Source organism: Anser anser (genome assembly GCF_964211835.1).
Source record: "Anser anser genome assembly, chromosome: 5".
NCBI lineage: Eukaryota > Metazoa > Chordata > Aves > Anseriformes > Anatidae > Anser > Anser anser.
The window spans coordinates 11,976,283-11,994,185 of NC_139725.1; the positions used below are offsets into that span (position 1 = coordinate 11,976,283).

At 40.8% G+C, this 17,903-nt stretch overlaps 1 protein-coding gene across 2 annotated transcripts in view; it reads right to left on the reverse strand.

Moving 5' to 3' along the window:
- PRMT3 (protein arginine methyltransferase 3) overlaps nt 1-17,903 on the reverse strand; it is a 96,374-nt gene that overhangs the window by 51,949 nt on the left and 26,522 nt on the right. For both annotated transcript variants that reach the window (XM_083840303.1, XM_083840304.1), the window contains exons 2-5: nt 5,969-6,051; nt 5,079-5,128; nt 3,690-3,792; nt 2,033-2,180 (exon numbers count right to left, since the gene is read on the reverse strand). In XM_083840303.1, coding sequence (XP_083696429.1) covers nt 2,033-2,180; nt 3,690-3,792; nt 5,079-5,128; nt 5,969-6,051 — 384 coding nt within the window. The remainder of the gene's footprint in view (nt 1-2,032; nt 2,181-3,689; nt 3,793-5,078; nt 5,129-5,968; nt 6,052-17,903) is intronic.

Consider the following 17,903-nt stretch of genomic DNA (forward strand, 5'->3'; position numbering starts at 1 on the left):
TATGGCATACAATTAAATGAACATTTTGTACATCTTAAACTCAATTTCAGATTTGAAATTACTTTAACTGGATTCAGCCAAGAGTTCCCCCAGCCTACACACGCAACACAAGTACCAAACAAGAACTCTAGATGCGGAGATTCCCTCTACCTTTTTAATCAAGAAACAAATACAAATAAAAGCCATCATCTCTAAACAGGACACAGATGGAATAAAAAGATCAGATATACAAGCCATGCTCTTTTATCTCTAAATTATATCAAATGCTAAAGGTGACCTGATTTATATAATAACTGTTACCATTTGTGAGGAAAAAAACACCTCCAGCTACCTGTTTTTGAAATTGTATCCCCCTCCATTTCATCACAAACAAGTCTGCTGAGCCTGGAAAGCTTGGAGAAACTTTCTGCATGAATTATTTCATGCTCATTTAGTCGGTGTCCTTATATACTATTACTCCCACGCTTAGAAGGCAACAATGTCTAGGGAGCTGCATGACTGATCCTGACCAGTCATTAAAACACCCAACATTTTTTCCACACCTTAAAGAGCAACATCTGCATAATACAATCACACTGCAACTGAAACAAGTTACAGTTAGTCTCCCACGAAGGGTCTGTAGATAGGTGAAGCATGAGAAAGCTCCTGGACCTAGCTTTAACTCCTGAAGCCCAAGTCAGTCAACCAGCCTTCTGGTATACGCCTATTTCCGTGACAGAAGACGGTAGAAAAACAAGTTCCCATAGATTAAGGTCCCTTTTGCTATTCTTGCTCCGTTCCACTTACAAGCTCCTTTTATTTTGTTGAGGGGAGTACTATATCATCTACCTGAATGGAAACATCTGTACATCATCTCTTTCAATAGAGTAACCTACAGCAGAAATCAGCATCACTATGAATTACAGCATGTAGGCTACTACAGTGCAACTGCCCATAATTTACAACTGGTCTGCTTCACCTGATCTACATCTGGCTAATTTTTGCTGCCAGCCCATCCCTGCTGAGTCGAAGAGCCTGCACTGAAAAAGAACAACTAAAGAGTCCCTTTTACACCAACAGATAATTTGATAAGCTAACCTCTAAAAGAAATATATAAGGCTGATTTAAGTTTAGAGAGTTGAAAAGAAATGGCAACTGAAGACCTGAAAATGTTCTTTTTGCTTTAAATCAAAAAGAACCAAGGTAGAGTCAGGCAAGACGACATCCAGTTGAACAAGTTTGCTACACATACTGAAAAATTTCTCTCATTCTCATTGTTTATGATGAATTTATGCATAATGCACACACATATGAGAGAAGTGCCATATGCTTTAAAGTACTACTTGCAGAAATTAAACCTTGCTTAAGACAAAACTGTCCATTTTGTATATGTCTAAATAACTGGTGATAGTAGTTAGGATTTGAATAAAACTAATTTAGTTTGGTATACTTATTTGCTAACAATATCAAGTATGTACTCTCAGAACATACAGTAAGCCCTCAAATGTATTTTACAAATCAAGCTTTTTTCTGCTTTACCTTTCAACAGAAAATCTTAACTTGTTTTCCCAGGTCTCTTAAATACGTTTTCAGTTTTTCAGTCCCTGATCACTGTAGCTGTTATCTTGAAATTATGTTTTCATACAACATTTAATCCTGTGTAATCTCAAAAGAACATTAAATTCCCATTTTATGCATGAGCATCGTCAATCTGTTTTTTTGAAGACCTCAAGATTTCAAAGTATCAGACACAGCTATTGGGATGCCTAGATTTCTGTATGCGATACGTTTAATATTCTTACTAATTGAACCCACACTTAAAAATAAAAGTAGCTGAAAAGTTGGTTTATTAAATTTCATCAAGGGTTAACCCAAGACAGAAGTATGTCTATGTCTAAGACAGAAGTGAAGCCACCATCCGTTCCCAGCACAAGATATTAATTTGATTTCATAGTTACATTCTACCACTTGTTTCAATTTGTTGGTATTTCAACATGAACATCTCACCTTGCCTAAAACATCAAATAAAAAAAGCCTCAGTTCAAGCCCTTACTTCATTTTTTGAAGATCTTCCTGTGCTCTAGCCAAGGCTGCTTCTGCGAGTCTTGCTCTGTGTTCTGCACATTTTAATTGTTCAAGCACTGTCGTATCATTTAAACCATTAGAACACATGTTGGCGGGTTCACATACATCTTCTATATCTGATGAAATGGAGAAGAAAATATGCTCATAAACGCATTACTTTACCAACATTACTATATCTGTCTTTGAACAATTTGCAAATATAGTGTGTTTTAGAAGAAACATCACCGAGTTTGACAGGACTAACTGCAGAACACAATATTATTCACTAAAAGCATGATGTCAGACGTGAGCTCAAAGTTAAAGCAAATAAATCCACAACTCGGACTTCTTCAGATACCTGTGTTTGATTATTGATAAATGAGACACTAGTTTTAGCTTTAGTTAATTACAGTGCTATTCTCTATTTTTCCACACAGAGAACTCAGAAGAGTCTAAGTAGAAGAAATGTAGATGAAACATTGTTTTTAAGTACCACAACTTAGATCCAGCAGTAGGACCCATTCAGCTCTTGATAAATGCATCTGATGAATTCAAAAGATGTCAGATGATAAAAAAAAAAGAGTGCTGCTATGTTTCTGGATGTAGTATGAAGCTACTGCCAGCTTGTCAGGCACGAGACTTCATTAAAAATAGGAAACAAAATACAGCTATGCTTATCTTGTAATGATAGGAAACAAACTATTTGTTCCATGAGATTGAAGCAAAGCAGATATTTAAAACAAAATTTGCAGATGCTCATATTATCTGTAACTCTTAGCAACCACTAAGGCAGCTGAAAGCACCAAGCACTGCAGAAGACAGTAACATGGGCACAGAGTGCACATTAGGCTGGAAAGTACACAGTGAAACGTGAAAACCCTGATGTAACCAATGTATGGACATGCATGCATTATCCATCTAGCATGCATTATCTCTGCCATCAGGCAGCAGGGCTTGTTTAGAAAAGGGCAGACTATATGGAGTAGAAAAATTCCACAAGCCCTGAGTACCTTATGGTTTTGGGGAAAGAAAGACGCACAGCGAAGTGCCAAACAGATACATAGTTGGAAGACCATAGACAGCAAAAGTAAGTTCAAAAGTCAAACTGAATTCCCTCAAGACTTTCTAACAAAAAGATCATTAGAACCGCTAAAGGCAGAACTCTTTTATGCAATTGTATTATCCTACACTTGGTTGGTCCGAAGACCCAACCTAAAAAATATGAAGCTCTTCAAACACAGCAGATTGCTTGCTCCTCACTTGTACATTCTTGATTCAAAGCACCTGATTTTAAGTATTTGCGTTTAGACACTTTATAAGCCCCATATATCTTCCACTGAAGTTTAGGTAGAATGCCTCTTTGACCTGCTTCATTACCACATATGGCATCTCAACTATGAACATCATATTTATACGTGAATGCAGATAATAAACAGAGCTATGAACACCTCAGCCATTAAAAATCAGCATACAATTTGTGGTAAAAATATCAGAGTGACTGAATGTCCTTAGTTCAATTATTACGTGGACTTTCTCAAGTACTCAAGTTAATTTAGGAGTAGCGATGATGCTTTCTGTGACACAGACTCTTAATACCACATTTACCCCACGACACAGTGTAATCATACTGAAAAGCAGTTATTTACCAAACTGAAGCAGGAGATCATCTTCTAGCTCTGGTTTCAGATACTCCTCTCCGTCCCAAGGCACTGGGCGGCTGAGTGATTTCAAATATTCTGCTGTTGGTTTCTAGAGAAAAGGAGAAGAGCTTGTGAGTTTCTTTGAAAACACCAGACCTTCAATTCCAATCAAGAAAACAAGGCACGGGTCTTTTCTTCCACCCATTAAAATAAATTGTGTATTACAAAAGTAGTTTTATAGCAAATAAGAAAAATACTGCTTTAAAGCCAAACTAGCGAGAACAATAAAGAAAAACTTCTAGCTTCCATCCTGGCTCTGACATCAAGCATTCACATTAGCATAGTGACACTACAACCATGGCGACCAGAGATGAGCATAAAAATACATTTTTAAGCTAGTTTGTGTTGCAAAATCCAGAAAGTTACAGGATTGTGGAACTCGGTACAAGCAGTGAAGCACAGCAGACTACCAGACATTGAAGGACACCTTCAGGATTACATTACATAAACCAAGTTTACACAGGTGTTCAGCTGTGTCAGCCTCACAGTTTACAAGAGAGTTAATAAATGAAACTAACATCCCAATTGCATTAAGTCTTTTTACATGCACAGCACCTTACAGAAATGTTACATTGTCTCGTGTTTGCATTTGGCCAGGTAATGCTTTTTAGGAAAATGAGAGGTCAGATTCTGGACCTCAGTTTTTCCACTTGCAAGACTTACCCTGTAGTTAATAACACCTTAAATAACTGTTGAAGGATTTACGTAAAAGTTTGAAGATTCAAGTAAAAAACACTTAACTGTACAGATGCTTTTCAGTATAGACCTAAAGATTCATGAAACAACCAAAGAACATACATCAAAGTCATGATAAAAACAAAATGTAGCCAAGTCTAACTTAAACCTATAGGTTCACATCAGCTTTTCTGATTCTGATATTTTAGCAGAGATTATTTTTAAATTCTGTGATCAAGTGCTGTCCTTCCTGGCAGTGTGCTCACACTCCTAGGAAAGATTCTTTTGCACCAGCACACACGAGAACTAGGAAACTTAGTCATCAAGAAGTGAACCCGTAACTGGAGTGAGACATCTAAGTTGAAGGCCAAGACGAAGTAACAAAGCAACGTGATATAACATAGCGTGGACTTCTTGCAAATATGAAAATTCTCTTCTGGAAATGATACACGTTGCATTAATTAAGTACATTTAAAATTAAAACAACTTCACAGTTATGCTCGCACCTAAAGAAACCAATCAATTGCTATTTTTTGGTCAATTCTTATTTCTAGCATACAAGGTTTCAAACAGTTATTTAAAAAAGCAAGCTGGAAACATAACACCTTGATTTTGCATTCTCTAGACATAAATTACAAAAGTAATACATGGCACACTTACCTTCCGTCTAATAAAGTTTATTAGTTTAACATATCCATAAAAATCAAGTGCTGGAATGAAAGAAAAAAGAGACGGCGTGTTACAGAAAATTCACAAGTTTTACTATCATATGAATACTAATTACTTGTTCAACTGGCCAGCTTCCCCTCGGGATGTACGTCATTAAATAATGTCATTTTCCTATCTTAATTTCCCATTTACCATTTCACTCTCTAGGAGCAAACCATGACATGTCCACCTTCAGGACAGATACTTTTGCCACAAATTAAGAACAGAAGACATGAAAGCTTGGCTTATGAGAAAGGATTTCCTTCATTTGGCAAGCAACTCTACATCAGGACATTGTCTCCTACTAGGCTGCCTTGTTGATATTTTAGGTTGTTGTACTCCTTTGTTCCTATTTTCAGCTTTCTACTTAATGAAAATTAACCTGTTCTTACTCATCAAGAATACACGCTGATTTTTATTTAAAATTGCTTCCTAGCTCAGAAATAGCGACAGTTTACATGTAATTATTTACTTTCCTTGAAAACAGAGGATACTATCTAAACTCAAAATCCTTTCCAGGGGGTTTTAGACTGCAAGCAGACCGGATCTTACAGTTTTACGTGCAGATTTCCAAATGCTTTGCAGAGCTCCCATGCCATCATCTTTCTCCATTTTTTAATGCATACTCTCAGAACAGTTTTCTTTCCGATCCTGCTTCCCCTGCTTTCTAGCGTTCCTCCACAGGCAGCAGGACGTGAATTAGAGGCTCAGCAGTTCGGCACTCAACTAGTCCAGATCACCGCGCCCTCAACTTCACACACTACACGCACCTCCCTCTAATCACCGCCTCGGTCTGAACACACGGCAGCCTCAAGCAACACCCAGCGTTAGATTTCCCTCACCGTGCTGCCGGGCCGCCTCCCGGACGTCGAAGCCGTGCCGGGCGCTGCAGTGCGCGAACACCTCCTCGGCGCCGCCGAACGCCCTGCGGGCAGACAGCCGTTAGCCGCCGGCACCTACCGCCCGCGACGCTCCTACGGGGGTGAAGGGGGGGGCAGGCGGACCTGGCGCAGAAGAGGCATTGTGCCGGCGGGCCCTCGGCGCCTCCCTCCTCCTCCTCCTCCTCCTCCTCCTCCTCCTCCTCTTCCTCCTCCTCCTCCTCCCGCCCGTCGCCCCCCTGCCCCCCCCAGCCCTCCCCGCCGCCCGCCGCCCTGGACCCCATCCGCCCGCCGCGCCCCACGTGCGCCGCTTCCGGGCCCCCCGCGTCAGCAGCGCGCCCGCAGGGGCGGGACCGAGTGTGGGGAGGAGGGGGAGTGACGGGGGGGCGAGCGCGCCCCCTGGCGGCGGCCGCCCCCGCGCGGAGCCGGCCGTTGCGTTTCGAACGCTGAGCGCGCGGCTGCCGCCGCCCGCCCGCCCCCGCCGCGGCGCCATCTTGTGGGGCGAGCCTGTCACAGCCCCTCGCACGCACCGGGGCGCCGTCATCGTGCCCCTCTACGCGTGGTGACCCCTCAACATAGCACACCCAGAGGCTTCTACAGCAGCGAGCCTCACATAAATAGAGAAAAGTGGTTTGAAGCACCTAAATACAGAAAAGCTAAGCTTGTGGCTCAAAGCAGCTAATACTGGTCACGGTGGGTAGGACAGGTTACACCAGAGCTCTTCTGCTTCCTCACCGTAATTTGGGCCTGAGGGAAACACACCTATCCCTTCTGCCCCAAGCAGGGCACTGCATGCATCCCAATGGCGTGCCCCAGGCTCACGGAGTGACAGATTTCCACCCTCAAGTAGCAAAAAGCACTGAAATTCCCATCTGTGCTAGTACAAGCATTTCCAAAAATACTGAAACTGCTTTTGCTTACGTCTCACAGCTAACAAGCAAGGCTTTTCAAAACAGTACTAGATAAAGAGATTAGACTTGCCTAGAACTTGCATCATTATAGGCTATCCCAAAGCAACATCAAAAATCTAAACATGGAAACTGATTTTAGATATGACCAGAACAACAGATTTTAAAAAGAAATTTGTTCTAAGAGCTACAAAATCAGACTCCTTCACAAATCCGGCTTGGTTTTCCAATTCCCTATCCATTCAGAACTACTTCTATAGATACAGCAGTATAACACGGATTCTGCAAATGCTGTTTAACGGTCTAAAATGAAGCTCCTCGCAGAATTTTTTCCTTTCATAGCAATTCCTAAGTACTCATTGACAAGAAAGCAGTGCAAAATGCTGGCAAAACACTGCATACCCCTAATGTACACAAGAAATCTAGGCAAGCCAGATGCTTCTGCCTTCTCCCTAAGCAGGGTCTGATCCAATGAGAAAAATGGCACAACGATAAAACACACTTTTCCTCTACTCTTGCTCAAAGAGCTAATCACAGAAATAGATTCAACAGCCACTGTTCTGTACGTAGTCCCTAGGCTGATAGCAGCAAAAGCAGGAACAGCAGCTTCTTTGTGTTTTACTGAAATTCTCCCCCACTGAAGGGGCAAGGGGTCACTGATTGCATAGTCTTTGCTCCATTGCATGCCCTTAGCTATTGTTGAATCCGCTCAGAGAATAACAGACTGAATGTGCTGCCCAGCCTTGTAACCAAATCTTTTTCTTTTTTGTCATTGCATGAATTAACATTCTCAATAAATGTAAAGCACCTGTTCATTTGGAACAATGTATATAACATGTTGGGTTAAGAATGTGTGAAGACTGTATGACAGCAGAAGCATATAGTTTACACCAGCACCTCTTGAAATATGATCATCTTTGTTACCATCTCCTAATCCTTATAAAGGGATTTGCATGGTACAGGAAGATTTACAATGTAATGGATTACTATTTTATAATCCAGACCAAGGGGAAGAAAATTCAAATATTTACAATTTTTTACTGCATTTCAAACCTTTTTTGAAGCTCTGGAAACGCATCAGTGGGCAGGCTGTCAGAGGGTGTTCACGCACAAAATATGGTCATCATATCGCTTGTAGGCTGTATTTCATCTGGATTTCCAAGCACATGTAACTTTATTTTCTACCTGCGTCACCACAGTGCTTGTCATTACTCAAAAGCACAGAAAGTGTGTTAGCAGAAACTGCATACAGAGCAAATAAAACATTTTTGAGAAAACTATTATTAAATTACTTTACCCTGTGTAAAATATATGGGGGGGGGGGGGTGTTAAAAAGAATTAATGATAGCAAACCCAATTGCTTCTTAGTTGCATAGGTCTAAACGTACATAGCAATCAGAGTTACATTCTTCAGTTTTAACCACTCAAGGTATCCAGCAGAACAGATAACTACACGGAAATGTAAAGCTCAAGACTCAAAACAATTTTTCAGAAGCATTTTCTATCTAGAAAGCCCAGATCATCTGAAATGTTATCCTATACTCCTCTGATACTAAAAACCCAGCCTGCTACATGTATGTGCCAAGAACGATACTCCCAAAACCACACAGTATGATGGGAATTACTGTTTGTACTCAGTCTTCCCATCCCAGTTGGTTGCACATTTTATTAAACTAATTATGCACAGTTTTTGTAGCAAGCAGTCTGGGGTCTAGAAGCAGATAATGCCTTTTCCAGTATGTCTTTGTGATGTGTTGCAACGAGGAGGTTCTCACTAGGCTGTCACTGCAATGGAAAGCGTAGGTACAGCAGCGATAGGTGCAATGGAAGAAGGTACAGAAACCTCATGTTTTGGAGGGGGACATCACTGCAAGTAAAGCATCATTAATGGCAGTGATTTCCTTACACCTTTATTCACTCTCAGCTGAAGGGTGAGTTTAGATTTTGTTAATTAAGAGCATGGAAAGATTTAAATGAAGCATAAATCAGAAAATTTTAGTGCCATTTAGCATGCAGAAGGGAACAAGCTGTGATACAGAGGAGAGTAATAAAAATATTTTTATAATTATCATCAGGGGAAAAATGATTAATATTAAAAGCAGGATCACTAATCTGGATTTACATGCAGTCAGTTTTTATAAGTATGATAATGGTGCCCATATTCCCCTTAATTCTGAAAGAAGATAAGTGGGCTGTAAGATATTTTTTCATCTGGGCAAACGCCCAGGGGACCCTGTGTAGGGTTTGTGCAGACATTAGGGTAGGGGGAGGATTAGGCCTAAGAGAGGGAAAGTAAGACGACGTCTCCAGCTAGAGTGGGGCTGGACAGGGGCTGCCAGTGGCAAGTATGGGATGCAAAAAGAACCATGCTATTAAGTTTTTCATCTCAGCAGGTCCCTGTTGGCTGTTTTTTTTTCCCAAAAAAAACCAACTACCCCTGAAATTATGGTTAGGGTTAAGTTAAGTATGGCACTCACTATGTTACACAAACCATTTTCACCAATCACTCACTGTTCTTTCTCTATTTTCTCTGTTTTTACATTCAAGCAGCATTTCTCAACCTGTCAGAAAATCAACAAACACCAAGCATCTCTTCCTATACATCACCTAGTCCCTCTACAACTCAGAGCATAGCTTTTACTCTTACACGTGAATGTTGTCTCGAGGCACAGTTAGAAAAGATGATCCAACGCCTTTTTGCTACCAGGTGGAGGAGTCCTACCATCTCCAGCATTCACTCATCTGACCATTTGCTACCCTGATTTATCCTTCCAAATGGGCCAAAACCTAGCCATTTTTACACCCACCGACCTGCGCTTGCCAAGGTGGCACAGGGAAACACACCGCTGCTGCAGAGGGGCTGAAGTGGCCTGGTGTCCCTCTCCCTGCTCCCCAGTTGCAAAGTTCACTTTCAGCATGGAGGAATGACAAATAACAGGAATGTACGGCCTGAAATGTAGCACTGTTTCTGCAGACACTGCTATTGAGCATTTTTCAAAAAGGGATTTTGCAAAACCAGTCTCTGCAAAACTATGGCGAAGAAAAAGTTGTACTACTTTGACATAAAGTACACACAACTACAGAGGTGCCTCCATGAAATGTGCGTTGTGCAGCAGCCTGAGGAGCACAGGAAAAATTCAGGTGCTTGGGCACACAGACTGTGCCCAACTGAGCTAATGCCAATCAGTTAACATAAAACAAACAAACAAAAAAAAAAACACAACAACCTTAGGGGCACAGAAAGTAACTGAACTTCACAGTTACTTTCACTGTTGATGTCCAAAAGGTAAATGCAGACTAAACTACAAGTAAGCATGTTAAGGATGAGCCACTGTTCAAAGACAGATTATATTTACGTAACAAATTCAGACTTTTTCATCTTTAAATATCTGTGTTTCCACAGGGGGGAAAAAAAGAATAATACTTGGACTCAGAGTAAAAGATCATTTTGGTAAACTACAAAAGAAATCCTATTCTCATCTGAAGTAAAATCAACTGTTTACCTTAGGATACATCTTACTGTGGAAAAAAACATGGTCTCAATTCATTCTCAGCAAGAACACAAGTGGGGACGGGCATTTTGTGGCATTCAGATCTGCTAACAGGTCAAACTAGTGGAACTGCTAGCTCTGTACATTAAAAACAAACCCTCAAAAATAACTATTTGGGACATAATATTTTTTTTACATATCTACAAGATACTTAGTGTTACAATAGCGGATACTAAGTATTTTGACAAACTGTCTGTCAACACCTTTTCAAAGTTCCCTTGAAACCTAAGCCCTGAAAACATCAAACCCACCACAAACAGCTTGGCTCCGTATTCGTGGGGAGAAACTAACTGAAGCAAAAATTTTAGTTGTGCCAAAAACTGGGATCAAATTGTTTGAACCTTAGATAGCAATATTTTTTTTCTGAACAAAAAATTAGAAATCATAAATGAAAAGAACATTAGTACATATTTTCATAGACATTTAGGGAATCCAGTGCTTAATGCCTAAATTTCCAGGGTTTGATAAGGATATCTTTAAAAGCACACCTGAGATGGAAGTAGAGGAAGAGTGTGAAATTTTGTAGATTATAGAATAAGAGGGAGGGACCACATAATAGAGTCATATTTCTCATGTCTTTTACAAATGCAGTGTGATTTACCTTTGATGTGCATTAGATCACAGCGCAGACTTTTCTTTCCATTTTGGTGGATGTAATAAAAATACAAGAATTTCTTTGTATAGCTCCACTCTCCCTAACTTATGACTGCCCCAGCAGAATGAGGAGCAATGCTGATGAACATAAGCAGACAAAAACAAGTTAGAAAAAGTCAGAGAAAGAGAAAAAAATTAAAAAGCACAATCGAGTGTAGGACCAGATCCATTGACACTACTTTTCTTGCAGAACTGCTTTTGCTTTTTCAACAAAGACATCAGGAAGTATAAATCATGTTATATTTTTTATAAATAAGTTTCTTAGTTAACAGACTGTTAATTTAGTTATTAGCAGCAAGGATGTGCTATCTTACCTGTGCTTCCGTATCTAGAAAAATGACAGAACTTACACAGTGATTTTGACAATGCACCAGTTGGGAATATTTCAGGAGTTCAAGGCTTCACACTCTGAAAAACTTTGAAAACATTTTCCAGAAGATACCAGACAGTTTGGGAAAATTATTTTCTTGGAGATGATCTAGGTACCCCAAAAGCTTCTCTCAGAGGTTTAAAGATAATAGGAAGAAGAAGTGTATAAACCTGCACAAATAATGAGGGTAAACAATAGCACAATGTAAATGTGTAATCAAAAGATTTAAAAAATAAAATAAAAACAAAGTAGGTAAACTAAGGTATCTGTTGTAAATCAAAAATATAAATATTAAGTAGCATTAGCTCGTATTTAGATTTTTATGCCAGGTTTTTCTAAGTTGTCTTGTTTTAGCTTTTCTCGACAGATTTTTGCCTCATTTCACTAACATGAAAATGGAAACATCCTTCAGTAAAACTGCAAGTTGTCCTGATAAATATTAATTTCCACCTTTTTTTTTTTTAAAAAAAAAGGTGCTTGTTTGAGGTATTATGAGTAGTAGCTATGTGTGTTAAATCTCCCATTCTTTGCACCAGCTCCTTTTTAAAAAAAAAATAAATCGGCCAATCAGAAGTGCCTAGACCGACGCTGTCTCCCTCGGCTAATCCAAGGCCAGTAGAGGGATAATTTGATTAAACTGAGACCCTAATTTATTTAGCTTTAGTTCTGGATCAACCTCTTCTTAATAGAGTGCTGTCGTCTCCAATTGTTTGATGAAAATTAAAGTGACATAAATACCATGGGACTTTTTCAATCTGATTAGTCAGCTAACTTGCATCAATACTACCCCAGCCATCAGGCGCTGGCGTCCTTCCTTTCACCAGCCTCACTAACAACTGACAAGTTCTCCTTGAAGAACGGGCACCCACGCTGCCACTCAGACCCCCACACTTAACCCATCATCCGTCCTCAATGGCTCTTGTTTGACAAGGTGCCCACACCTTTCTCCATTGCTGTTCATCAGACAAAGCTAAATATTGTTTTATTAGCAATCAATAGCCTGTTAATCCCAAACGATTTCGCAAATCCACTGAGCTCTCAAGCTGATTATAAACGTTTGGGTTTTTTTCAAGCTGCTAAATTTCAGTTGGATTTTCTCCTCTCCTCCTGACCCTCCCGCTCTGATATGGGACATTGTAGCTGGCAAGCAAAGCCACAAAAGCAAAAGGGGTCTGTTGTCGTTAACGTTGCCTTTAACTGGACGCTTACAAATGTCACAGCTCTGCAGTTTAAACCTAATCAAACCTATGCCACCAAGCCCTCAGCATACTTAGTAGCTTCTCCACTTCCCTTCTATCAGTTTGAAACTTAAGAATAAGAGAGCTTCTGAGCCTTCCTTTTTGTTTTATGGCAAGATGGCAAATTTTTGCTCAGTCTGTCGGCTGGCAAATAAGGAGCAAGAAAGAGGAAAGTCAGCTTCTTTGATTTGCAATGCATCAAATGCTAACAAAGCTACCTGTTGCATCACAGAACGATGTACCACTCACGTGCAAGTCACGGCCAAAACACTTGGGCAGGTTTGGTACGCTCTGAGGTTCCTTTTGTTTGTGTATTGGGTCATGGATGATATCTACTGTAAGGCACACAGGGACCAGCATCAAACATGCACTTCCTCTGGGGTTTATCCATCTTCGCTTCTGCCTACTGTTTGCCTGCCTTTACCCGAGAGACGTTAACCACACTAGCTGGTAACGAAATGATGGTCCGATGGGTTACCTGCTGGTTCTGTAGGACATGCTTCCTCTGTGACAAGGGGAAAAGGAGGACTGCTGTGAGGTAACACCTCAGCAATGACTGCACATATCCTGCCCAACACAAATCTTGAAATAGGTGGTTTTCACTCTTCAGTAGGAGAAACTTAACTAGTAACAGGTTAGTCTCCTCCTTGTTGGCACTGAAAGATTTAACTGAAAACCAAAATCGAGTAAACACATTTTATGCTCACTGTGCAACCGTACACACTGCATATACCCAAACATACAATTACATGCCCAAATTTTGAATGAAGTAGAAGAAAAGTTATATCCTCTGGGATACCTACTGAAACAAAAACAGGTTTTCTATTTCATCAGCCTTGACAACCAAGTGCCAGTTCTGAAATGGATTATCAAAGTAATGTTTTGGAGGCAAAGTATCTAATTGGTAACTTCCAAAAATGCTCCTCCATATCCAGGCACAATAAATGTGAATGCTTCTGCTCAGAACATAATGTTAAAAGAGCTCCAGAGTGGACTGTATAATATCTGTTTTAAGTGGCTCTTTCATATAAGCTCAGGTCTTTCAAGGACTTATCTCACACTCTTTGTCCAATATTTTTTATTGTTTTGAGAAATATCTATCCTATCAAAGCTATCAATCAAAAGACTGGAACATGCTGACAAAAAATACACCTACTTGTTATTTTCAAAAAGTTTGACATTTTAAATCTCAAGCACTTTGACCAGAACATGCAAGTTTTTGTCAAGCCAAATAAAGCAGAGGGTGTTTTCTGTTTCCACTCTCTTTTGGCTATCGTGTATGACCCTGGTCTGTTTGCCAGAGGCAAAAATGGGCTTAAAGGGTTGAAGAATGTTTTTCAGTTTAGCATTCTTAACAACAAGGATTAGCAAGAAAGACTTTTAACACTAATAGTCACCTTACTACAGTGAGTACTTTATGTAGTTTGAAATCCTTCTCAAAAAACTGCATTTCTAAGGGTAGCTTTAGAAAATTATGGCCAATTCAAGATTTGAACATCTTTGTACTGCTTTTGCATTCTAGGATACAACAATAAATATTTTGTGCAAACTCTTCCAGGCCTTCAGTGCATTCTCAAGCTGGCTACTCTGCATAGCAACGATCATGTTCTTTTTTTAAAAATTACAATTAAATCTGCAAATGGTCTGTTGTGCAATAGCATGCACTGTTTGAAACCTAGAGGAAAGGTTAGCTGCTTTTTACAGAATTATTTTAATCTAATAATTTGTTAAAATATCTTTTTTTTCCTTTCACCTAATTACTTTGTAAGTATTAAACATTTGAAAACACATAAGGAATAAAGCCTGAAAGGATTTTCCTTTACAGCAAAGAGAGAAACCCATCATCTTATCATCCAGAGGTGATCAGTATCAGCAGTCAAAAAGAGTTCCTTTGCTGTACTGTGAGGTCTGGATATGTCCCACGTGCAGCAGTTTATACAAGCAAACTCAGGCGTAGGAAGTCCATCCAGAGTAGCACAAGACTCTACGCTCTTCAATTTACTCTAACACACCAGCAACAGACAGCTGTTCAATTCTTGCTCAAAATGTTTGACCTAAAAGATCTTCAGGGTTTTGCATTAAAGGCAATGTTTTCGATGGAAAAGAGAAATAACAAATGCGTCAATTTTCTAATGAAAACAGAACTTATAAGTCTGCCAAGTACTGACTGTATGTCAAGCCTGAAGTGGCTGCATCTACCATTTTGTTTTGAGCTGGAAACCAGACCTGTGCTTTGAAGTGAATTCCTGCAATCCCCACTTGTGATTTGTTGTTTGGATCTGCAGACCGCTTGGTGGACACAGAGAAGATGCTAAAAACACAGTGACCACCTCAGGTGCACAGCAAATACCTTCCAACAGCAGAAACAACCCCAAAACACCGACATCTTGTTCAGACAACTTCAAACCATACATGTGGTGCACATAGAGAATCCAGGGAACCAGAGTGAATCTGAGCTGGTGTATAAACTTCTTAAATTTCATGTGCTCTAGCTCTAAGACTTCCCACATCTCACTTCTGTTTATTGATCTGCCCCTAACAACTTACTTACAAATTTAAGTATAACATTTTTTTCTGGAAGGCTGAGAAACACTGTTACTCAAGAGATCTTCCCCAGAAGAATAATCCATGTGAATCATTGCAAATTGTCACAATTTAGAATAATTCCTGTAGTGTTTCACTTGGTGGGTGCTAGGGGTCACCTGCCTCCACAAACTGAGCCTTAGTTTTCATTGATGCTCACGCCTGGTACAAGTTTAGGTCACCCTTCTTGTTTACTGGAACTCTCTGACTGGTAGCCAAGTCATACATCCAGAAGCTATGGCAGGTACTCAGCAGCTGTTGTCCAAGTTACATGGGCAGGAAGAAGATTTATTGCCTTGCTTGGGCTGCCCAACCCCCTGCTTCATTTGTATGGCAACAGTCAGAGCACAGCGGACAGTGCAGCTATGCAGTTTTCCTATTAATTCATCAGGCCTTTGCCTTTCTTCACCATGGTTTTGGGTAGGTACGACTGGTTTTGCTTAATGGCTGTATCATTTGTGTGCCAAACTTCATCCTTCTGAACTTCAAAATCCTAGAACTGAACCATGTGATACTTAGAGAAGCTCAAGACCGAATCTGGACCCGGATCCGGGGCAGAACTGCACTGAGCCAGCAGTAAATATAATTCCCAAGCAGGTTCAGCTGGATATATAATAATTCAATAAAACTAAAATTGAGTTTCAGTGGCTTTATAGTGTTTTATTTTGCCTTTCAGCTTCCAAGTTGAAGTATCTGACAACAAATAATTCTATTAATGTTATTTTTACATATTTCCCCTAGAAAAAAATCTGTGAGTGCAACAACATGAAAGAGTCTGTCTTGAAAAAACAGCAGAATTAAGATTGCCACTTTTATGTCACCACTACAGCAAACTGGGTACAAGGCTGTTTAACTACTAATACTTTGCTCTTTTATCCCAAATCTGTGCCCTCTCGCCCCAGCAGCCTGTATGCCCCTTACCAGATTTCTGCGCTCCATCTCCTGCCTCCCTCTCTCGCTGTCTGCTATCGTTACTTCTGTTTTGCTAGATACAGGTCTCTGTGCTTGCCTTTCAGAAGCCCAACTCGTTGGAAAGAGAAATTACTGAAATATACAGGCACAGGAAGAGGGAGGAGAGCCCTGCTCAATATGCAGCTTGAGCTACTTAAAGGAGAGAGGGTGTGACCCTCCAGTGAACCCCTGATTTGTACACAGCACCAGAGGGCACCAGATAACAAGCAACAATTTGCTACATATTGGCACTGATTTTCCCATACGATCTACTTATTCTTGCAGGCCACTCTGATTCCTTTTAAGTGTACTACCTGCCTTTTTAAAATGAGCTGCTCTTCTGACACCTATCCTCCCAGGAACAGACTAATTCTGTTGTAAAGCTCAAGTTTGTGCTGTAAAGCCCATTTTTTTAATGCTCAGAAACACTCGGTGAGGTTTATCCTCAGCCATCAGCGAGCCGGAGCTGCCGCGAGTGGAGGGGGCCGGCCAGGGGCCTGCCCCACCGCGGGCAGCACCGGGGAAGGGGCTGCTGGCACACGCAGGGGCTGTCACCCGGTGGCTCGCTCCACACCCCAGCATTTTGTACCCCTGTGCAGCTCTGCCCTGAGCTGGAATTGGCCAAGCCATTCGCTTCTGGGCCATCGAACGCAGCTGTCCTTGACGCAGTGAATGCCGCAGGAGCGTTTTGGCTAAACCCCGTGGGCTGCAAGCTCTGGCAGCAGTAGCCTGGAGGCTGCGTGGGCACCTGCGTTTGTGTTGTACCCTTTTGGTTTACAGAGGTTTCAGCCTTTTCTACTTTTTGGACATTTCTAAATTTCCCAAACACAGCATTTTGGACGATCACGAGATACAACCAGGCAACCTCACGCCAGCAGCTTTTTTACCTCTGCACATAGTCTCAGCAATGGCTTCACAATCCAAACAGCCAGAAAGCAGTCTGCATACCCGAGGTCTTTACACAAGGCTTCATTGTAGCCTGAATTTGCTGTCCATAAAAGCAGATCATGCATAACTTCCAAAATATTTCAGCAAGGAATGCATGCCTGGAAAGCAAGTTTTGAAGTTAACACTCCAAGCAGTTAGGTCTGACTCTTCACGTTTTCTGTATGGTGTGGGTGAAACTTAGAGCAGAATCTGCCCTGAACAGACTAAATGGATTTGGTTATATGTCCTCCTAAGCAGCCGGGCACAGGAATCACCGGGCTTTTTTTTTTTTTTTTTTTTAGCATTCTTTGTACCAAACTGGACTCAACTCCATGCCCTGAAAGTGTTTCTTTCCCTAATCGCTTTCCTTCTCACACATAGTCTTCCTCTGAGGACACAGGGGGGCAGTGCAGCTCTAATTTGGATTCAAACATCTATTAGACAGATGGTCTGCTTAGCATACAGCAAGCTCAGCCCAAATCCAAGGAAAGCCCCCATCCCATTTAAAGGATCATTTCTACTATTTCCCTCACTACTGCACACCGCAACCCGCAAGTATTTATACCTTTTCAAACAGAGATGTCTTCCTCAACCTCCACATTTGTACCAAATATATTTAATGCCAAAAGGGAAAAAAATAAATCAACAAATACTTTTTCCCTAAATGCAATGAAGAGGATCTATTGGTGCTATTAGGGACCAAGTCCTGGAAGGTGC